The 24,426-nt window shown below is 43.0% G+C and overlaps 1 protein-coding gene across 1 annotated transcript in view; it reads left to right on the top strand.

Annotated features, from left to right (window-relative positions):
* The window catches only part of smg1 (SMG1 nonsense mediated mRNA decay associated PI3K related kinase), a 126,185-nt gene that overhangs the window by 95,050 nt on the left and 6,709 nt on the right, over positions 1-24,426 (top strand). The window contains exons 51-61 of the mRNA XM_078417527.1: positions 2,479-2,705; positions 7,019-7,175; positions 7,493-7,682; positions 9,630-10,099; positions 10,915-11,055; positions 12,753-12,905; positions 14,915-15,094; positions 19,584-19,811; positions 20,252-20,463; positions 23,066-23,172; positions 23,981-24,160. Of these exons, the coding sequence (XP_078273653.1) occupies positions 2,479-2,705; positions 7,019-7,175; positions 7,493-7,682; positions 9,630-10,099; positions 10,915-11,055; positions 12,753-12,905; positions 14,915-15,094; positions 19,584-19,811; positions 20,252-20,463; positions 23,066-23,172; positions 23,981-24,160 (2,245 nt within the window). The remainder of the gene's footprint in view (positions 1-2,478; positions 2,706-7,018; positions 7,176-7,492; positions 7,683-9,629; positions 10,100-10,914; positions 11,056-12,752; positions 12,906-14,914; positions 15,095-19,583; positions 19,812-20,251; positions 20,464-23,065; positions 23,173-23,980; positions 24,161-24,426) is intronic.

The following is a 24,426-nucleotide window of genomic DNA, read 5'->3' as shown; positions in this document are numbered from 1 at the left end:
CCACAATGTCCTTGCCAAACCAGATGCCAAACTATCTCATCTCCTCTGCCTGATGTGATCCATATCCCCCCATTACCTGCATATTCATGTGCCTATCTAAGGCCTCTTAAATACCACTATAGTATCTGACTCCAACACCACAACCTTGGCAGTCCATTACAGGCACCTACCACTCTCCATGCAAAAACAAAAACTTCTGATGGGTCTCCCCATAACCTCAACATTCACAGAAAACAAATTGTTTGTCCAACTTCTTATTGCTAATATCCTCTAATCTAATGGTTGCCAACCATTTTAACTCCTCTTCCCATTCCCATTCTGAACTTTCTGTCCTGGGCTTCATCCATTGCCAGAGTAAGGCGACAGGTAAACTGGAGGACCAGCACCCTGCATTTGGCTTGGGTAGCTTGCAACCCAACGATATGAACACCTTTGAACCCTAACCCTAATATGAACATTGAACTCTCCAAATTTAGGTAACCTGCAACCTCTCTTCCTGTGCCCCACCTGAACTTTCACCCATTTCAACCTTCCCACTCCCAGCTACATTCCTTCCTTTTGATTTCACGATTTGCAACCCTTCTATTCTTATCTCACACCTTTAGTCTTTTCATCTCAGGCCTTTGTGCAAAGATTTGTCTATCAAAGCCCCCTCCCCCTCACATGCATCCATCTAGCACTTGCTAGGCTTTGCCCCGCCCACTGCACCACAATCAGTCTGAAGAGGGGGCCCGAACTGAAACATCTGTCCATGTTCTACAGAGATGCTGCTTGACCCAGTTATGTCTCTTTTTTTTCTATCCTCTGATCCAGGCAGCATTCTGGTAAATCTCTTCTGCACCCTCTCCAAAACCTCCACATCCTTCCTGTAATGAGGTCACCATTGCAGAGGAAGGTGATCATTACAGCAAGAAGGATAAGAAGAGGGAATATAAACTGGTGGGCACAATTCTGAAAAGGTTACTAGATGCAATGTGGTAGAGTTATACAAGATGGAAACAGACCTATTGGCCAACTGAGTCCATGCCAACCATCAAGCATCCATTGTCACTAAATTATTTTTATTATTCTTCCAACATTCCCATCAACTCTCCCCAGATTCTAGCACTCCTCAAGATGCTAAGAACAATTTACAGTACCGAAGTAGCCTTGCATCCCCCAGAATGTGGCTTCTGAGTGCAAGTTGAAATATTTGAAAAAGCATACAAAAACAAGGAAGTAATGATGAACCTTACTGAAACGAAGGTATGACAAAATGCTGGAGGTACTCAGCAGGTCAGGCAGCATCTAGGAGAGAGGAAATGGGTGAAGTTTCAGGTCGAGACCCTTCAGACTGATGTCAGGGGGGCGGGACAAAGAAAGTGGGAGACAGTGGGAGAACTGGGAAGGGGGAGGGGAAGAGAGGGACAGAGGAACTATTTAAAGTTGGAGAAGTCAATGTTCATACCGCTGGGCTGCAAGCTGCCCAAGCGAAATATGAGGTGCTGTTCCTCCAATTTCCGATGGGCCTCACTATGGCACTGGAGGAGGCCCATGACAGAAAGATCAGACTGGGAGTGGGAGTTGAAGTGCTCAGCCATTGGGATATCAGGTTGGTTAAGGCGGACTGAGCGAAGGTGTTGAGCGAAACGATCAAGGAACAGCACCTCATATTATGCTTGGGCAGCTTGCAGCCCAGCGGTATGAACATTGACTTCTCCAACTTTAAATAGTTCCTCTGTCCCTCTCTTCCCCTCCCCCCCCCCCCCCCCCCCCCCCCATCCCCCCTTCCCAGTTCTCCCACTGTCTTCCTGTCTCCACCTATATCCTTTCTTTGTCCCGCCCCCCCCCCGACATCAGTCTGAAGAAGGGTCTCGACCCGAAACGTCACCCATTTCCTCTCTCTTAGATGCTGCCTGACCTGCTGAGTTACTCCAGCATTTTGTAATACCTTCGATTTGTACCAGCATCTACAGTTATTTTCCTACACAACCTTACTGAAACACACTATTGCTCATACTGGAGAATTATGTCCAGTTCTGGGCCTTTCCTTCAAAGATGAGGTGGTTTTACAACAGAGATTTAGTTAAATTATTTTGACTTTGCGACACTGTAGATTGTGGAAACTGAGTTTATTCTGGAATAGAGGAGATTGTAAGGGTATCTGATGGAGGTATTTACAATTGATAAGGATAGAGGCTGAAAACTCAGAATTTCTTCATAATAGCCAAGGTGCAAAGAACTAGGAGATGATTCATAAAAGAATCAAAAGTGCTGCTTTTTTTTACACAGCAATTAAGATTTGGATTTCTCTTCTTGGGTGGTAAAGGAGGCAGCTTCCATTATAGGTAGAAATACTTTACACGCCCATGAAGAGAGAAAGTGGGACTAGTTAGATTGCTCTTCTGTAGAGCAGGTATGGAGTCACACTGTAACCATTCTGTGATTCAGGTGTGTGTGTTCAGATAATATTTGAACTATTTTGTCTATTTTTGACAGGAACTAAACACCAACTTCAGACAGATTATCTTTCCAGAAGCCCTTCGATGTATGATGAAAGGAGAAAATACTTTGCAGAATATGCTGAATGAGCTAGATAGCACCATTGAACAAACAACTGATGGGATTTATTTGCAAATGCTCATTGATTCTCTACAGGCTTATCTAAGGAATGCTGCTATGGGAATGGAGGAGGAAACCAATGTTCATTATATTGATGTTACCAGGTAAATGCCAGTATTTTGGTTTTAATAGAAGGAAATATAAATTATATTTAACAACGGATTACTATTGTGATTGTAGCATAGAGTCAAACAGTGTGGAAACAGGCACTTCAGCCCAACTTCCCACACCGACCAACATGTGCAGTCTATACAATACAATATATCTTTATTGTCATTGTACAGGGGTACAACAAGATTGGGAACTAGTCCCACCTGCCTGCCTATATCCCTTTAAATTTATCCTATCCTTGTACCTGTCTAAAGGTCCGAAGGTCCTGACCCAAAATGTCATCCATTCCTTCTCTCCAGACATGCTGCCTGTCCCGCTGAGCTACTCCAGCTTTTAATGTCTATCTTCGGTTTAAACCAGCATCTGTAGTTCTTTCCTACATATGAGCTTTTTAAAAAAAACATTGTGATAATACCTGCCTCAACTACTTCCCCATCGGTACAATCCATGTCACACCTACTTAGATACCCGTTTCTTGGTGAACAATGCTGCCTGGAAGATCTAGCGGTGGCGAACGAGAAGGCTGTCCACTGTGCAAGAGCTTGGCCCAACATTTGAAACATAGATGATGGACATGAAAGAAGAACTACTTCCCAAGCAGCTTGTTCGATTACACCCACCACCCTTTGTGTGGCAAAGTTACCCAGTTGAAATTATCTGGATGTTCTGTCTACTTGCGCAGATTTTTAGAGTGGAGAGTGCCCAAAGGAGGTTTACACCAATGATCCCAGGAATGAGTGGGTTAACATATGATGAGAGTTTGACAGCACTGGGATTTCGGAGGATGAGAGGAGACCTCATTGAAACGTACCGAATAGTGAAGGGCCTGGATAGAGTGGATGTGGAGAAGATGTTTCCACTAGTGGGAGAGTCTAGGACCAGAGGCCATAGCCTCAGAATAAAAGGACGTACCTTTAAAAAGATGGGGAGAAATTTCTTTAGTTAGAGGGTGCTGAATCTGTGGAATTCATTGCCGCCGACAGCTGTGGGGGCCATCAATTGATATTTTTATGGTGGAGATTGACTGATTCTTGATTATGGTTATGGGGAGAAGGCAGGAGAATGGGGTTGAAACAGTATCTGGATAGTCCAACCCAGGAAAGAAACATACTGGATCTTGTGTTGGGGAATGAGCCAGGCCAGGTGACTGGAGTGGAAGAGCATTTTGGGTAAATAACAACTCCCTTAAATGGCCCCCAGTCCACTATGCTAATCATTAATTTCCTTCCGCACTTTTGCACCATAACTGCAGAATGTGCCGTGAACAAAATTTTACTCGGTTGTTCTTGTAGTGACTCCTCCAGGAGAAGCGGACAAATGGGAACAATCACCTACACATTCCCCTCCAAGTTGTGCAACTTCCTGATCTTAAAACCTGACATCCCTCATGCATAGCAAAACTTCTGGAGGAGTGCAACTTGGCAGCAGGTTTCCATTTTTGTGGTCAATATTTAAAAGTTAATGCTCACCATTTAAAAAAAAAAAACCTGTGCTTTAAAAAAAAAATTGCATGTTAGTACAATATTATTTTGATAAGCTGTACATTGTCCAGTTCCATAGTATTTTGGAACTACTCCCTGGTTTGGGAGTACCTTCACCAGAAAGTCTGCAGTGGTTCAGCATGTCATTTTGAAGGGCAGTTTGGGATGGACAATGTGTTTTGGTCTTTCCAATGACACCAACACCTGAAAAATGAAGTTAGTAATTTTCTTTTTGCCATTTCCAGAGTTTTGACTTATGAAAGAAAAAAACTGATTATCATGGATAGTTTTGTTGTTATTTATTGTTCATCCATCAGGTTAGAAACTGTTCTGCTGTTTAAACTTGATTGTAGAAAGAGTGAGAGTGTTTATCATATTAATATAAGAAGATAACTGCAGATGCTGGTACAAATCGAAGGTTTTTATTCACAAAATGCTGGAGTAACTCAGCAGGTCAGGCAGCATCTCGGGAGAGAAGGAATGGGTGACGTTTCGGGTCGAGACCCTTCTTCATATTAACATAGAAACACAGAAAATAGGTGCAGGAGTAGGCCGACTCCTTTGAGCCGGCACCACCATTCAGTATGATCATAACTGATCATCCAAAATCAGTACCCTGTTCCTGCTTTCTCCCCAAATCCCTTGATTCCATTAGCCCTAAGAGCTCTATCTAACTCTTTCTTGAATACATTCAGTGAATTGACTTCCACTGCCTTCTGTGGCAGAAAATTCCATAGATTCACAACTCTCTGGGTGAAAATGTTTTTCCTCATCTCAGTCCTAAATGGCCTACCCCTTATTCTTAAACTGTGACCCCTGGTTCTGGACTCCCCCAACATCGGGAACATTTTTCCTGCATCCAGCCTGCATCCAATCCCTTAAGAATTTTACATGTTTCTATAAGATTCCCTCTTATCCTTCTAAATTGCAGCGAATTTAAGCTCAGTCGATCGATTCTTTCATTTGTCAGTCCCACCATTCTGGGAATTGACCTGGTGAATCTATGCTGCATTCTCTCAATAATAAGTATGTTCTTCCTCAAATTAGGAGACCAAAATTGCACACAATACTCCAGGTGTGGTCTCACCAGGGCCCTGTACAACTGCAGGAGGATCTCCTAAACTCGCATCCTCTCGCAATGGCCAACATGCCATTTGCTATCTTCACTGCCTGCTGTACCTGCATGCTTACTTTCAGTGATTGATGCACAAGCACACACAGGTCTCGTTGCACCACCTCTTTTCCTAATCTGACACCATTCAGATAATAATCTGCCTTCTTGCCACCAATGTGGATAACCTCATATTTATCCACATTGTACTGCATCTGCCATGCCCACTCACGCAACCTGTCCAAGTCACCATGCAGCCTCATAGCATCCTCCTCACAGCTCACACTGCCACCCAGCTTTGTGTCATTCGCAAACTTGGAGATGTTACATTTAATTGACTGGATATGGACAGAATATGAATCTGAACAATAACAATCTTTCTTGCAACAGCTTTTATAGGCACATTAGTCGCAACAACTAATAAATGAATTAAAATTATCAGTTATAATAATAAACCAAAACAGGGTGGTGCAGCAAACCAAAGTACATTGAGCAACCAAAGCAGCGCAAGTAGTTATTCAGTGAGGAAGGGCTGTGCAGGTGGTTCACGAATCTGATAGGTTGATGGGAAGAATCTATTATTGATCCCAGAATGAATGGTTCTCGGGTTCCTGAGCCACTAAGAAGAGAGCATGGCCAGGATGCTATGGATCTTCAATCTTATTAGCGGTCTTTTTGAGGCAGCATCCCTTTATTGGAGGGGAGATCACTATCTGTGATGAACATTGTGATGTCCACCACTATCTGAAGCCTGCTTTGTTCTTCAACTTTCAAATCGCCATATCAGACTGATGCAACAGTATGTTCTCCAGCGACACCTGTAAAAGTTCGATAAAGTATTCAGCAATAAAACAAATCTCAAAGTTCTGACGACATGGAAGCGTTGGTGAGATTTCTTCAGGATTGCATCAATGTACTGGGACCTGGCAGGATCAGAAATGTGTACGCCAGATACTTGAAGCTGTTGACTCCACTGCCACCCTGCCAATAAAGGCAGTTGCATGGTCCATCAGCTTTCCCTTCCTCAAGTGTGCATTACTTGTAATATTATTCAAGTTCAATGCACAAAATACTATGGAACTGGACAATGTACAGCTTATCAAAATAATATTGTACTAACATGCATTTTTTCTTAAAGGACATTTTTTTTAATAGTGAGCATTAATTTTTAAGTGTTGATCACAAAAATGGAAACCTGCTGCCAAGTTGTGCTCCTCCAGAAGCTTTGCTACACATGATGGATGTCAAGTTTGTTAACATACTGATCACTAAGTGCATGGAAATGTTAGGGCTTTATAGTATGGTGTAAGTTGTTCGTTGTGATAAATTATAGTTGTTTATTGTGGTTAGTAACTGCCAAACAAACAGCCTCACACTCAAAATATCTCCAACTGTAGTTTGATTCCTTCAGATTTTAATCATTGGCAATTTAACATATGTTGTTACTTTGATCTTTCACCTCCGTCTTGACCACAACATTAGTGCAATATGCTGTGAAGTTCTGATGAGTATAACCAGGACATGTTTGCTGTTGTCTGTAAATAAAAAACATTATATTTCCAGGAACAATTTTATAAAATGACGGAGGAGGTAACAAATTCAAGTTTAGCAGATGAAAAATAGCTATTGTGTTGTGCAGTTTTGAATACGATTTATAGAATTTGTCCACAGAAGCTTTTTTAGTTTTATTACACTTTTCAATTGCTCTTTTTAGAATGCTGCGAGCTCAGTACACTGAATTAATCCAGCCAAGAAGTGTGGATGGGTCTGTGGAGGAAACTCCCAAGATGTCTGCTGGCCAGATGTTACTTGTGGCTTTTGATGGAATGTTTGCCCAAGTTGAAAGTGCTTTTGGTTTATTAATTGAGAAGGTACTGTTGCACCTTTTGTTTTTTTATTTGTACAATCTTAAATTTTTGATACCATGGGAGATATTTTCGGTACGGTGTGATTTACGCATGGAAATGTTGAGTTGTAGTTCTTGTTGATTTGACTATTGTAATTGCTTCTCCAGTGTCAAGTTACTTTTCAGTATGTGAAACAAGTTGTGGCATGTTAAGATTAAATCACCCTGGGGTTTACTTTTGTAATGATAAAAGCCTTCATTATAGCTTCACTTCACCACATAGTTTTAATATGTATACAAATTGTGCTTGCATGTAATCAGTAATTCGAGTGTTTTTTATAGTTAAACAAGATGGAAGTACCACTGACGTGGCGGAAAATTGACATAATTAGAGAGGCGCGAAGTACACAAGTCAACTTCTTTGATGACGATAATCACCGACTTGTGCTGGAGGAGATCTTCTTTCTGAAACGACTGCAAACGATAAAAGAATTTTTCAGACTTTGCGGGACTTTTGCTCATACGTTATCAGGTAGATTTAAAAAAAAATATCTAACAGTTCAAAGTTTTTTAATACCTTGCTTTTAAATGAGTAGCTTTATCACATGAAATAAATCTAAGGCGTGTCGGCAATGTTATGTGCTATTTTCCATTTTAAGGAGACATGCTCTGATCAGTCTGAAGAAGGGTCTAGATCCAAAATGTCCCCCGTTTCTTCTCTCCAGAGATACTGCCTGTCCCGCTGAGTTACTCCAGCATTTTGTGTCTGTCTTTGATTTAAACCGGCATCTGCAGTTCTTCCTGCACATGTAGGGTTATATTCTTTGAAGTGTGGTAGCTTCTGGTAAAAGTTCTTTTGTTGCCTTTCTGGAAAATTTCCAGGCTCTTCACCATTTAGTAAGAACTAGACCAAATGGACCCGTTGGGCCCAAACCTCTCCAGCATGGTCTCCCTCCCCTCCTCCCTCCCCTCCTCCCTCCCCTCCTCCCTCCCCTCCTCCCTCCCTCCCTCCCTCCCTCCCCCCCCCCTCCCTCCCTGTCCCCTCCCCTGCATGGTCCAGCACCATCTCCTCCCCCCGCTCACTCCCTCCCCCTCCCCCACCACTCATCCACTCGATCCCCCCTGAACCCCCCTTATCCCCGTCCTCCCCTGCCCACCCACTCACCCACTCCATCTCCCCCTCAACCCTCCAAACATCTCCTGCATCGGTCTAGCATCCTCCACCCCTCTTCCCCTCCTCCCCCCCTCTCACCCACTCCATCCCCCCTCAACCCCCCCTTATCCCCTCTCCCACCCCGCCCCCCTCACCCACTCAACCACTCCGTCTCCCCTCACGTGGCTGGAGATGAGCTGCGGCTCGCTAAGGGTCGCTGCCGTTTGCACCATCGCCAAATCGAAATATCGTAGGTCGCCCCAGCCCTCTCCCCAACCCAAGGCGAGGGGGGACAGGGAAGGGGAGAGGGTGCCACTCACCTCGCCCCCCTGCCGCCAGCGCTGCAGCCAGAGCGAGCTGTAGACCCAAAGCCTCTCCTACATTGGCTAGGACCTCCCTCTCCCCTCCCCTCCCCCTCTCCCTCCCCACCCCTATTCCCCCTCCCCTCCCCTCCCCCCCGCTCTCTCCCCTCCCCTCCATTTCCCCCTCCCCTCCACTCCCCCCTCCCCTCCACTCCCCCCTCTACTCCCCCCCTCCACTCCCCCTTCTCCTCCACTCCCCCTTCTCCTCCACTCCCCCTTCTCCTCCACTCCCCCTTCTCCTCTACTCCCCCTCCCTCCTCCTCCCCTCCACTCCCCTTCTCCTCCACTCCCCCTTCTCCTCCACTCCTCGTCCCCTCCACTCCCCCTCCCCTCCACTCCCCCTCCCCTCCACTCCCCTTCCCCTCCACTCTCCTTCCCCTCCACTCCCCCTCCCCTCCACTCCCCCTCCCCTCCACTCCCCCTCCCCTCCACTCCCCCTCCACTCCCCCTCCCCTCCACTCCCCCTCCCCTCCACTCCCCCTCCCCTCCACTCCCCCTCCCCTCCACTCCCCCTCCCCTCCACTCCCCCTTCTCCTCCACTCCCCCTTCTCCTCCACTCCCCCTTCTCCTCCACTCCCCCTCCACTCCCCCTCCCCTCCACTCCCCCTCCCCTCCACTCCCCCTCCCCTCCACTCCCCCTCCACTCCCCTTCCCCTCCACTCCCCTCCACTCTCCTTCCCCTCCACTCCCCCTCCCCTCCACTCCCCCTCCCCCTCCACTCCACTTCCCCTCCACTCCCCCCTCCCCTCCACTCCCCCCTCCCCTCCACTCCCCCCTATCTGTACTTGAACATTCCTTCACAGTAGTTTCTGAGCCATTGAATGTTTCCCCAAGATGAAATATGTTTAATGCATTTAGTTTGTGTCTGAATCCTTATTTATTTTAGCCCTTTTTAAGTGTATGTTTACTCGAATGTACCTTGTACTAATAACTGGTGGCATGAACATTCTGTTTCATTTCCCAGGGGTTATTCCACAGGACGATCCCAGTTCATTGAATGGTCCTGTCCAATTGGTTAATGTAAAATCCATGTACAGAAGTTCTTGCTTTAGTGAAGATCAAATGGCGAAGCCAATAAAGGCATTTACAGCAGACTTTGTGAGGCAGCTTCTGATTGGCCTCCCAACTCAAGCACTTGGTCTAACCCTTTGCAGTTATATCAGTGCACTTGGTGTGGACATTATTGCGCAGGTGGAAGCTAAAGACTTTGGTGCTGAAAGTAAAGTCTCTGTGGATGACCTTTGTAAGAAAGCAGTGGAACACAATATTCAAGTTGGCAGATTTTCACAATTAGTTATGAACAGAGCCACCGTTCTAGCTAGCTCGTATGACACTGCGTGGAAAAAGCATGACCTGGTTCGTAGGTTGGAGACAAATATCGCATCATGTAAGACCTGTTTTCAGAGGGTACAGATACAGATTGCCATGTTCCAGGTAAGCCTTTATGCTTTTTATTGTAATTAGTGTACGGGAATGCATTTTTGTTTAACAAAATTCAGTGCTGGACGAACTCGGCAGATCATAGTCATAGAATCATATAGCACAGAAACTAGCCCTTCGGCCCAACCTGCCCATGCTATCCAACATCCCCTGTATACTCTAGTCCTACCTGCCTGTGTTTGGCCCATATCCCTCTAAACCTTTCCTATCCATGTCCTTGTCCAAATGTCTTTTAAATTATATGTCAGCGGGTCCACAACATCTATGAAGAAAGTGGACAGGCAGTGTTTCAGGTCTGGACCCTTCAGTTTGAAGAAGGTCCCGACTCAAAAAGGATTCCAGCATCTGCAGTTTCTTGCATCTTCACCTTTTTAAGGTAGCTTCCTCTGGACATTTGTACACTAATGTCATACCTGGGCAGTGCTGGGGAAAAGATAAACCAGCTGCTTTGAACAAATTATTGCTCCTGTAGTACATCAAGCAATTCTAATGCATCTCTGGAATCAATTTGAGGTTAGATCACCAGTGTTTGTGTGATTCCATCTAATTTGTATTAGCGAAATTTGTTAACAGGGATGAGTTCTTTTTAGCAGCATCCAGATTAATACTATTTATTTAAATAAAAAATGAGGTTGATGTATTCGAGCAGCAAATATCAGCGCCACCTACTGGTTTCTGTTTTTATAGCTTTTGTAAATGTCCTTTTACAATTAGAGGTATTTTCCAGTTATTGACTGCATTACACATAGGCTATCTGAGCGTGAGTATATAACATTAATTTTAACTAAATGTTCCATTGTTTCCATTAGTGGCAGCATGAAGATATTCTTATGAATAGAACTCAGCCTATTTCTACAGTTACACCTCCACCTCGCACAGGAATTCTTTCCAACATGAAAAAGAAATTGCATGCACTTAGCCAGTTGGAGGTTTCTGTTTCCACAGTACAGGTAAATGACTTGTCTTTCAAATGTTTATAGGGCTATGGCTTATTACTGGGTAAATAGGTCAATGATAGGTCAAACGTGAGCCTTTTGCATTGCTTTCTGGTGAAGTTTTTTGTAGTTAAACTGATATTGCAAATTCATGTGGAAAATGTATTCAACTCAATGGAATCTGGCACAGATCACAAATATGGTACAATTGTGATGCATGGTCGCTATTAAAATGTGACCTTTGCAAATACATTATGTGTGCAAATTGTTATTCTCTTCAGTGACTGTTTTAATGTCCCAAACATTGATCTACCATCAGACATTTTTAAATGGTGCTGCTACTTTTGAAATTCTATAGTCCTTTTCCCCTTTAATTTCAGTTTGATGAAAATCTCACTGTTTTTCCTCAATGTATAATTTTCTCAGCTAATTTTTTTGAGGATGTAACAAGTAGAATGGACAAGGGAGAGCCAGTGGATATAGTGCAACTGGACTTTCGGAAATCCTTTGATAAGGTCCCACACAGGACATTAGTGGGCAAAGTTAGAGCACATAGTATTGGGGGTAGGGTACTGACATGGATAGAGAGTTGGTTGGCAGACAGGAAATAAAGAGCAGGGATTAACGGGTCCCTTTCAGAATGGCAGACTAGTGACTAGTGGGGTGCCACAAGGCTCGGTGCTGGGACCGCAGCTATTTACAATATACATTAATGATTTAGATGAAGGAATTGAAAATAACATTAGCAAATTTGCAGATGACACAAAGCTGGGTGGCAGTGTGAACTGTGCAGAGGATGCTAAGAGGCTGCAGAGTGACTTGGACAGATTGGGTGAGTGGGCAGATGCATGGCAGATGCAGTGTAATGCGGATAAATGTGAGGTTATCAACTTTGGAGGCAAGAACGGGAAGGCTGGTTTTCATCTGAATGGTGTCAAATTAGGAAAAGGGGAAGTACAACGAGACCTGGGTGTCCTTGTACATCAGTCACTGAAAGTAAGCATGCGGGTACAGCAGGCAGTGAGGAAAGCTATTGGTCATGTTGGCCTTCATGACAAGAGGAGTTGAGTTTAGGAGCAAAGAGGTCCTTCTGCAGTGAGACCACACCTAGAGTATTGTGTGCAGTTTTGGTCTCCTAATTTGAGAAAGGACATTCTTGCTATTGAGGGCGTGCAGCGTAGATTCATGAGGTTAATGTCCGGGATGGCGGGAATGTCATATGATGAAATAATGTAGCGACTGGGCTTGTATTCACTGGAATTTAGAAGGATGAGAAGGAATCTTATAGAAACATATACAATTGTTAAGGGATTGGACAAGCTAGATGCAGGAAACATGTTTCCAATGTTGGGGGAGTTCAGAACCAGGGGGCAAATTTTAAGAACAAGGGGTAGGCCATTTAGAACTGAGATGAGGAAAAACTTTTTAACCCAGAGAGTTGTGAATTTGGGGAATTCCCTGCCTCAGGAGGCAGTGGAGGCTGATTCACTGGCTGCATTCAAAAGAAGGTTCGATAGAGCTCTTGGGGCTATTGAAATCATTGGTAGGGGGAGATGACTGGAACGGGGTACTGATTGTGAATGATCAACCATGATCACATTGAATGGCGGTGCTGGCTCGAAGGGCCGAATGGCCTACTCCTGCACCTATTGTCTATGTATATATGTATCTGTCAGAAATATAACAATACATGATGGCTCTTCATCACGCAGGAGAAACTGGCAGCATTGGAAGCCAGCATTGAGCAACGTTTGAAATGGGCAGGAGGTGCTAATCCTGCTCTGGCGCCTGTTCTCCAAGATTTTGAGGCAACTATCTCTGAAAGAAGAAATCTGGTAGTGAAGGAAAGTCAACGTGCAAACCAAGTACGTATATGCTTGCTGAAAGAGCCGCTCCAAGGCTTGTTCATTTCCCAACCTGAACACCCGTTGTAGCACAAGTTCACTGCATGATCCATTCACACCCCTTTGATATACAGGAAAAGATTAAATTTGATACAATATATGGTTTATTTCAAAGAAAGCAGATTTACTAAAATGTAATATCTAATATTATGATTTAAGCTTCAAGATGCAGCCCAGACCATCACACAAACCAACCTCCCTTCCATTGACTCCATTTATACCTCGCACTGCCTCGGCAAGGCCAGCAGCATAATCAAGGACGATTCTCACCCTGGCCACTCCCTCTTCTCCCCTCTCCCGTCAGGCAAAAGGTATAGAAAACATACAACTCCAGATTCAGGGACAGTTTAGCTGTTTTCAGCCAACTGAACCATCCTACCACAACCAGAGAGCGGTTCTGAACCATCTACCTCTTTGGACACCTTCGGACTATCTTTGATTGGACTTCCAATGAACTTTTAATTCCACCAATGGATTGTCAAATCAAGCCACACTGGAAATAATGAAAGAATGTACTCTCACACTGATCTCACACTGATCAGTTCAGGAGCTTTTCTAATGTAATCTCTCAAACTATTTCAACTTTAGTTTATTGTCATGTTTGTACCGAGGTACAGTGAAAAGCTGTTATTGTGTGCCAACCAGTCAGCGGAAAGACAATACATGATTATAATCGAGCCGTTCACAATACGATTATAATCGAGCCATTCACAGTGATCAAGGTAATAACATGAATGACGTTTAGTGCAAGATAAAGCTAGTAAAGTCATAAATTCATAAGTGATAGGAGTAGAATTAGGCCATTCAGCACATCAAGTCTATTCCGTCATTCAATCATGGCTGATCTATCTCTCCCTCCTAACCCCATTCTCCTGCATTCTCCCCATTATCTCTGACTCCTGTACTAATCAGGAATCTGTCTGTGTCTTAAATATATCCAGTCTTTCATTATCTCCAGTATGACTTAATTTGACAATCCATTGGTGGAATGAAAAGTTAAAGTTTGTTTTACTTTCTCTGAGGGAAAAAGTCCGTGTGCCCCAGTGGGTTGGCACAGTCTGTTTATTTCTAGATTCGAATCCACACTAAACTTTCCGTTACCCATATGAAATAGTTCTCAATTATATTTCTTAGTTGTGCAACTTGAGTTGCCCTAAATTACTTATTCCTGCCGCATCCTCCTTTTGTGCTTTTAGTCTGTCCAGTTTAATGCAATGCAGGTAGTTTTTATATTTTTACAGAATGGTTTCATTTCCACGGAATTCAGTCATCTGAAGCATGCATATTCAAAAACTGATCTTTTTTCAAACATTTCGAACTCTGCTAATTTACAAAATAAGTTTTAAATCTGCAACTACTCTTAAAGAGAAAATGTTCAACACTTGTTTGGATCTTTAGATTGTTATGAAAAATAATTTTCTTATGATAGTTAAAATTCGTTCCAATACTTGGTTTATTCAGCAACAACTTATTTTAGGGTAATTGGGCAGTAAACCTAAAGGGCAATTAGACCTTAATATCAGAAAACCAGGAACAAAGACAAGACCATAGAGAGGTGATGGAGGAATAGAATTGGCTCTCCTCTGTGTTCATTCCAAGAAAGGAATCTAATGTTGTGCTGTCTTTCACCTCGTGTACTCTTTAGAATGGAGCCTATGCCCAGATTGTACCACATGCTCCGATTGTGCATGCTTAGCTTCATGTCGTGCCACCGTCTAGCAACGCTAAATGAGTTTTACAAGAGTATAGCAGGTTTGATAACTGATGCAAATGATGGAATGTGGGAGATAGTTTCAATGAAGCATTCACAATGGCATGGACTAGCTTTGCCAAATGACTGCTTCAATGCTGTACTTGTATGAAATATCCACATGATCAGAACTCAGAAGTAGGTTTATAAAAGGAGCAATGCTTGAAAATAGTGCACAGGTTCTTTTTACTACCTCTTAAATTGTTTCTCGTTTGTTTAGGTGACTTTCCTCTGTAGCACAATACTCCATTTTGAAAGTTTACGAACACGGACAGCTGAAGCCTTGAGTTTGGACACTGCATTGTTTGACCTAATAAAACAATGTCAACAAATGTGTTCATTTGCGTCGCAATTTAGCAGTTCAGTTTCTGACCTTGAACTTCGGCTCCTTAAGCGTTTGGTGAGTTGAAATAGATTTTGTTTAAAAAAAAATGAGCACAAGCCTGTGTAATTTTTATTTCAAATAAGCTTTTCAATAGTCAATAGTCGTTTATTTGTCACATACACATAAATGTGTAGTGAAATGAAAAATTATCGGCAGTTCAACAACAAGACCAATAAGAATAATCAATAAAAATGCAATAACACATACAATCAAAAACTAACACCAAACATAAGAAACATCCATCACAGTGAGTCTCCTCCAGTCCCTCCTCACTGTGATGGAAGGCCAGAATGTCTTTCTCTCTTCCCCTGCCGTCTTCTCCCGAGGTCAGGCTGTTGGAGTTGCCACGTCGGGGCGGTCGGGGCTCCCGACATTGAAGCCCCCGCCGGGCGGAGAAAATCCCGCGGCCTGTTCCAGGCCGTGCCGTGCAGAGACGGTCCGCGGCGGGCCGACCCAAGCCCCGCGATTCGGTGCGAGCGAAGACGTTGCCGCTGCCGGAGCTCCCGATGTCGGCCCCCACCCAGGGGCCTGCGGGCTTCCGACGTCCAGGCGGCCCGCGCCGGAGCCTCCGGAGACGAGTCGCAGCCGCTCCCGCAGCATCCGAAGGCAGCCAGCGCTGCAGGTGGTGAGTCCGGGCCACGGGAGCTGCGAACCAGAGCCCAGGTGGTCCCAGCCGGAGGCCGCCAGCTCCAGGTGCATGGCCGATGGTAGGCCGCAGCGGGAACGGAGACACGACACAGAAAACAAAGGTCGGGTCTCCGTTCGGGAGAGACACTTTTACAGTTCCCACCCTCCCACATAACACACAACCACAACACTACATCATATTTACAAAGGGTTTCATAATCATAAGAAAATCCTTCCACTGGAATTTGCTGAAGTCGATAAACTGGTAATCGCCTTGCACTGATTTATTTTAGCACATTTGCAGACTTCTTACAGCATTGTCGGTCATCTCATGGTTTTGTGGAGCATTAAATCTTTTAACAATTTGGTGAAATTATAGTTTCTGACATTGCAGTATAGAGAAGTGCCCAGGATTGGGTGACGGGGAGGGGGGAGAGACGTCAGTTTTGGTCACATCCAACATGAGTTGAGAGACCCTGAGACGGGGGCAGTAGGTCAACATATGGAGCAGCAGTGGCCAATCATTGGCTATAAACGGCTGTCACCATGACCGGAATCTGCTCAAATCTTGATCTCGTCTTGAGTGGCTGCGTGGTTCACCTCAGGCCGCACTGGCAACTACTGCATGTTGCCCCAGTGATTCACCGCAGACTGAGATGTTCAACTAAGTTCAGTTTAATCATTTTGTTGCTGCTCCATTTGATTTCTTGAACAATCTAGTTTTGGGATTTCACAAGAAATCATTGTCAGAGAGAAGCGGTGAGATTGCAACCTCTGTGTTTGTGTGATACGTGAATCTGCAAGAACTTGCCAGCAAAAATCCAGGCTGTTATTTTATCAGTCGGAGCACAAAGGTGCACAATAAAAGATGCAGTTCTATTCCTCATTGCTTGTAATTTTTGTCCGGTCACTGGCTACCCTACTATCATCAGGCTTTCTGTTTTAAGATCATAAGACGTAGGAAGAGAATTCGGTCTTTTGGCCCATCGAGTCTACTCTGCCATTCGATCATGGCTGATCTACTTTTCCCTCTCAACCCCATTCTCCTGCCTTCTCCACGTAATCCTTGACACCCTCACTAATTTAGAACCCATCAACCTCTGGTATTGAATAAAAACAATGATGGCCTCCACAACTGTCTCTGGCAATGAATTCCACACATTCACCCCCCTTTTGTTAACGAAATTCGTCTTGATGTCCTTTTATTCAGAGACTGTTCTTTCTGGTACTAAACTCTCCCACTACTGGAAATGTCCTCTCCACATCCAAGCTATTAAGGCCTTTCACTATTCAGTGGGTTTCAATGAGGTCCCCCATCATCTTTCTAAACTCCAGCGAGTTCATGCCCATGCTCCTCGTACATTAACCCAAACGTCCTCAGGGTAATTCGCTTGTTGCTGCAAGAAATAATTTCATAGTTCTGTTTTGGGACATATGACAATAAAATACTCTTGACTAAACCTCCTCTGAACCTTTTCCAACGCCAGCAAGTTCATCCTCAGATATGGGGCCCAAAACTGCTCAAAATATTCCAAATGTGGTCTGACCAGCGTCTTGTAAATCTGCAGCATTATATCCTTCTTTTTTTATATTCTAGTCCTCTCAAAATGAAGGATATCATTGCATTTGCCTGCAAAACCTTTTGGGGAATCCTGCACCAACACTCCCAAATCACTTTGCACCTCCGATTTCTGAATCCTCTCCCCATTTAGCAAATAGTCCACACTTTTATTCTTTCTATCGGAAGTGCACAAGTGTACGTTTTGCTGCACTATATTCTATTTGCCACATCTCTGCCCACTCTCCCAACCTGTACAACTCCTTAGGCAGAGTCCCTGCCTCCTCAATACTACCTGGCCCTTCACATGAGGAAAGACTTGTTCAGTCAGAGAGTTGTGAATCTGTGGAATTCTCTGCCTCAGAAGGCAGTGGAGGCCAATTCTCTGAATGCATTCAAGAGAGAGCTAGATAGAGCTCTTACGGATAGCGGAGTCTGGGGGTATGGGGAGAAGGCAGGAACGGGGTACTGATTGAGAATGATCAGCCATGATCACATTTAATGGTGGTGCTGGCTCGAAGGGCTGAATGGCCTACTGCACCTATGGCCTATTGTCTATATCTTCATATCATCTGCAAACTTGGCCCCAAAGCCTTCAATTCCATCTCAGATCCTCCTGGATGTTTCCTTTTATATAATTTCATGGTTTGTTTTTGCCTTTCTAGGTTCATTTTTAACCTTTGCACTGTTTCCCATTATTGCACGTGATAGGATTTTGACGTCTAACCTTGCATTGCATTAGTTGAGATGATGAGATGAGAGGTGCATTAGATTGTGGGCAAAAATGAGGAGTGATGAAATGTTTGCAAAAATAAATATGTGAGAAGATCTTTAATAGAGCAGTGTACATACAATCAGGAGAATTCCATTGTTTTAAAGTCAAAGTCGCTAAAGGTTCACTTGAATAAATAGGAACTGCAGGTGATGGTTAATTCTAAAGATAGACACAAAATGCAGTGGGTCAGGCAGCATCCCTGGAGAAAATAGATAGGACCCCTCAGACTGATTATAGAGCGAGGTGGGCGGGGAAGCAAGAAAAGACCAGGACAAATCAGGGCCAACAATACAGGGTGGTTCCCAGTTAGGCCAATTGTTGGCCAGGGATTGTGTGATCCCTAGAGGGATACATCGTTGTAAACCTTGGAAGTGGTTAACTGATTTTTATTGGAGGAATGGGGGAGCTGGGATAAAACGAGGGGTGGAGAGTATATGCAGAAGTTGCTTAAAATTAGAGAATTCAACATTCATGCTGCTGGGTTACAAGCCTGGCAAATTGAGGGGCGGATATGGGTCAGGGGGCTGGATTGGCAGATGGTTGGACAAAGGCTGGCGATAAAAAAGACAAAGGCTGTAAGAGAGGCGTGAAACCAGTGGAAGGGAAAGGCGCGGGGGGGGGAGGGTGGGTTAGTGGGAAATGGATACGCATTTGGGTAAGCCGTGGGGGAGGGGGGGTGAGATTGAGTTGTTACTCAATATTGGAAAATTCTATTTTGATAGCATTAGATTGTAAGCAACCCGAGGTGGTATTCTTCCAGTCTGCATGAGGTTTCTGGCAATGGAGGCAGCCCCGGGGGGGCAGCAGGCCTTGGCGGACCGAGTACAAGAGTTTGGCAAAATGTTTGTTCTAGAAGATAGGTTTCTTTTGTAAGTTGTATACTTGTTAACGCATTTCCATGTGTGAACGATGTTTTAAATCTATCTTAATTTGCTAACATTTAATTTCATACATGAATCATTATTGGAGGGCTATCGTAATATTGGAAATGAGAGCTCTTTTTAACACAATCTTTTAATAATCCTCATTCTTGATATTAATGTTAAGTTTAATTTAATGCTAGTTTAATTTAAACTAGACCAAGTGGACCCGTTGGGCCCAAACCTCTCCTTCATTGGGGCAGCACCCTCTCCTCTCCTCTCCCCTCCCCCCCTCCAATCCCTTTCCCCTCCCCCCTTCCACCCCCCTCCCTTTCCCCTCCCCCCTTCCGTCCTCCCTCCATCCAACCCCCCTTCCTCCCTCACTCCACCCCCTCAACGCCCCTTATCCTCCCTCCCTCCCTAGGAGATAGATTTAAACTTTAAAATGTGAGTAACTTTAAAAATATAATACCGATTTCAATGAAACTTCTTCCATTAGCACCAAAGGGACGACGGTGAGTAAGGTGGGCCTAAAATTGTCATGCTATCATGTACCGTTTTGGCTGTAGTTCAGGAACAAACAAACAAACAAGAGTTTTAGTATATAGATAGATGCCAGTACTTGTTTGATTGTTCTGGATGATTTTATTTCAGACTTGTGTGGTATTTTCCTATTTATTCCAGGCAACTAGTCTTGAACATCCAATAGGAAGTTCTGAATGGCTGTCTTCTGCTCATAAGCAACTGACTCAAGATCTGTCAACTCAGAGGGCAGCGCAGACTGAAAAGGAACAACAGATTGAAGCTGTCTGTGAAACCATACAGACCCTAGTGGATAATATTAAAACTGTGCTTACTGGCCATAACAAACTATTGGCAGATGTTAAACACCTTCTGAAAGCAATGGCAAAGGTAATAATCTTCATTCATTATTTAACCTGTTTTGGAAATTGACAGGCTCACTTAGAATTCTGTTTCAGCTTTGTTGGATTTATGGCTGATATAAAGTATTTGCATTGCAATTCTATTGAGTTGACCGTTTAGTAATTATGGCCTTCTGCTCATTATGAATAGGGCATACATTCCTTCAAGTAATTCCACATGACTTGCAGATTTGAGAGAATTTAGTTCCTTGACATTTGAAAGTAGAAATTGGTGACAAAAAATGTATGCAAATTAACAGCTCATTTAAAGAAAAATCATGATAAATTTTATTGAAATTTAACATTTAGTATTGAAAACAATTATTTAAATCATCACATTGACATGAAGAGCAGTAGCAATTCCAACTTATTGTGAATATTTGCAAACATAAATCATCTAATTCGTCTCTCCTTTGTACTTATTGAAAGGATGAAGAAGCAGCTCTGGGGGACAATGAAGATGTTCCCTATGAAGACAGTGTGCGCCAGTTTTTAGCTGAATACAAGTCTTGGCAAGATAACATCCAAACGGTGCTGTTCACTATAGTGCAAGCCATGGGGCAGGTCCGAAGTCAGGAACATGTTGAAATGCTTCAGGAGATTACACCAACTTTAAAGGAAATGAAACCACAAAGTCTAAAGTAAGAAAGATAATAAAATAACATTTCAGGTCAAACAGATTTTTTTGTTATATTAGTTTAACAATTTTTGGATGCACCCTTAGATAAGTAGATATGTAGAAAATAAGTGCAAGAGTAGGCCATTTAGCCCTTCAAGCCAGCCCCACCATTCAATGTGATCATGCCTTCTCCCCATATCCCTTGATTCTGTTCTTTTGAATCCACCCAGTGAATCGGCCTCCCCTGCCTTCTGTGGCAGAGAATTCCACAAATTCACAACTCTCTTTGTGAAAAAGTTTTTCCTCATCTCGATTCTAAATGGCCTACCCCTTATTCTTAAACTGTGACCCCTGGTTTGGGACTCCCCCAACATCGGGAACATGTTTCCTGCATCTAGCGTGTCCAATCCATTAATCATTTTATATGTTTCTATAAGATCCCCTCTCGTCCTTCTAAATTCCAGTGAATACAAGCCCAGTCGTTCCATTCTTTCATCATACGACAGTCCTGCCATCCAGGGAATTAACCTCATGAACCTACCCTCAATAGCAAGAATGTCCTTCCTCAAATTAGGAGACCAAAACTGCACACAATAGTCCAGGTGTGGTTTCACCATGGCCCTGTACAACTGCAGAAGGACCTCTTTGCTCCTATACTCAAATCCTCTCGTTATGAAGGCCAACATGCCATTGGCTTTCTTCACTGCCTGCTGTACCTGCACGCTTACTTTCAGTGACTGATGTACAAGGACATCAGGTCTTGTTGTACCTCCCCTTTTCCTAATCTGACACCATTCAGAAAATAATCTGCCTTCTTGTTCTTGCCACCAAAGTGGATAACCTCGCATTTATCCACATTATACTGCATCTGCCATGCATCTGCCCACTCACCCAACCTATCGAAGTCACCCTGCATCCTCATAACATCCTCCTCACAGTTCACACTGCCACCCAGCTTTGTGTCATCTGCAAATTTGCTGATGTTACTTTTAATTCCTTCATCTAAATCATTAATATATATTGCTGCGGTCCGGGCACCGAGCCTTGCGGCACCCCACTAGTCGCTATCTTGCATTCTGAAAGGGTCTTGTTAATTCCTACTCTTTGTTTCCTGTCTGTTTACTAAGTTCCTATCCATGTCAGCACCCTACCCCCAATATCATGTGCTCTAATTTTGCCCACTAATTTCCTTGTTCCCCATAATAAATTCACCTGTTTCTGTCTTCAAGGGACCCACATTTGTCTTAACTAATCTTTTCCTTTTCACATAACTAAAGAAGCTTTTACTATCCTCCTTTATATTCTTGGCTAGCTTACCTTCGTACTTCATTTTTTCTCCCCATATTGCCTTTTTAGTTACGTTCTGTTCTTTAAAAGTTTCCCAATCTTCTGGTTCTTGCTCATCTTTGCTATGTTATAAGTTTTCTCTTTTAGTTTTATACTGTCCTTGACTTTTCTTATCAGCCACGGTTGCCTCGTACTCCCCTTACAAACTTTCCTCCTGTGGAATAAAATGATCCTGCATCTTCTGGATTATTCCCAGAAATTCCTGCTATTACTGTTCCACCGTCATCCCTGCTAGGGTCCCTTTCCAGTCAACTTTGCCCAGCTCCTCCCTCATGCCTCCATAGTCCCCTTTGTTCAACTGCAATGCTGACACTTCTGATTTTACCTTCTCCCTCTCAAATCGCAGATTGAAACTTGTATTATGGTCACTACCTCCTAATGATTCCTTTACCTTCAATGAAAATGCCCTAGGAAAGCTGTAAATTTGTAAATGGGGTTTAAACTTTTTCTGCAGTGTACCTTTCATGTACACAATGCACATACAGCTGGATGTGTTACAGGGATGAAGTAATATTTAGATGCACCAAAACTGAAAATTAGTGTTTGCCTTTTATGGATTGTAAAATAAACAGTAGAGCAGAATCTTGGGTGCTATTGTATAGATATGTGCATTAGTTAACGTACAATTATATATATATTATTGCAGTACTGAAATAGTTGCAGTATATTTACCAACTGTTTGACTATTTTGCCTCAATAATTTATTCAGCATGATGTTTTTTAAACCAGGAGCCAGAATGACCTTCATAACAGTTTGTGTAGGAAGGCACTGCAGATGCTGGTTTACATCGAAGATAGACACAAAATGCTGGACTAACTCAGTGGGACAGGCAGTATCTGAATGACAGATGCTGCCTGTCCAGTTAGGTTAATAAACATTTATGATGGTCTGACTAGTTTAAACGTTTAGATATCTTTCGCTAAGGCTCTACTTAGAAACACACAATCACCACTTCAATATTCTGCTTTGATGATGGTTCACAGACCCCAAAATGGTTTGTTTCATGGTTTATACAGAATTTAGTTCGCTTCAGATTTCTAACATCTGCAGCTTTATTTTGATATTTTTGCTACCAGAATATTAACTTTGTTCTATAATTGGAACTCGTCATATGTTATTTTAATATACTGTTTAGAAAAACCACTACCCTCATCTCTCCAATTAAATTCATTTTGTTTGAAATAAAGTGTCTCGCCTTTGCATCTCATCTACAGGGTTTCTTATGGTTCATAAGTTTATAGGTTATATGTTTCAATATAAATTTCTTTTTTTTCAGTGTCTACAATGATCTGGTCAGCTTTGCATCCCCACTTGTTACAGATAAATCCAATGAGTGCTCAAGTCCAACCTCTGTCTCTGCATTTCAGCCCAGCTTTGCTGCAGGTACTCTTTGATCAACTTGCTGCTAAATTTTCAACCTTTGTTTTTATTCTTTGAAGCAATCCTTAATACATTAACCGATCCTTAAATCTCATTAAATTATATGTGATGTGATTTCAAATGGAAACTTTGTCCCATTCTCTGAACTGTTTTAGCTCTCGTGGCTCTGAAGGAAATGTTTGTTACAAAAAATTATAAAGAAATAAAATCATTAAAATGTACCATACATACCCAGACAATTGAGGCCAGATTCACATTTGCATTACAATACATCAATGTTCAGACACCAACCCTTTAGGAGCAGTTTCAACCAGCATTTTCATTTCCAGAATTGCATGATGATTGGAAGTGAGCCACTGGAGTATTCTGAACACAAGCCAGTTGTAGGCAATAGGTTGCATTGTTTGATGTTGCCACAGCACTAATCTAGGTGGGTGTAAAGGTGGTTCTAAATGGTGGTTGAATGGGTACAAATGCTATTGTTTAAATAGTGCTTGCTCAGAATGTTCCGGTGGCATATTTAAACCTGCAGAACAAGGATTTGTTTTGTATCCACCGAGTTACATTATTGCTCAGATCTCACATAAAAGGAATTTTTTTTATGGCTTAGATTTTCGATTAGTACAGGTGTCAGAAGTTATGGAGAGAAGGCAGGAGAATGGGACTAGGAGGGAGAAATAGATCAGCCATGATTGAATAGCAGAGTAGACTTGATGGGCCAAATGGCCTAATTCTGCTCGTATCACATGACCTTATGACAAGGTGCTTAAACCACTGTGTGGAATTAGATTGTCTTATGCACTCCCTGCAGCTGTTCGCAGCAGTACAACTCAAAAGACCCAACCAGAAGTTATGTCACAGAATGCACGAAAGATGGCGCAGAGAAATCTTGCCGCTTCAGCAAACACGCCACCTGGCACAACCCTAGGATCCGGCAAGAATATTGCTCCAAGTCCTAAGAAGGCAGCAAGAGATCCCAAGACTGGGAAAGGTAAACATTTTATCAATTACTCCATTAGTTATGAATTGGAATGTTCATTATTAGAACTCAATTTTCCTGCTTTTACAAAAATGTACTTTATTATGTGTTGCATGTAAATGGCGAAGTTGGTTCTCAATTATAATCATAATAATCATAATTGTACTTTAGCCAAGTATGTTTTGCAACATACAAGAAATTTGTTTTGCCATACAGTCATGCCAATTAAAAGCAACAGAACACACAAAATACATTTCAACATAAACAGCCACGACAGT

The sequence above is a fragment of the Rhinoraja longicauda genome, chromosome 21, assembly GCF_053455715.1.
Source record: "Rhinoraja longicauda isolate Sanriku21f chromosome 21, sRhiLon1.1, whole genome shotgun sequence".
Taxonomy (NCBI): Eukaryota; Metazoa; Chordata; class Chondrichthyes; order Rajiformes; family Arhynchobatidae; genus Rhinoraja; species Rhinoraja longicauda.
Note: the sequence above shows the minus strand (reverse complement) of the source record. Positions and strands in the feature narration are given on the sequence as shown.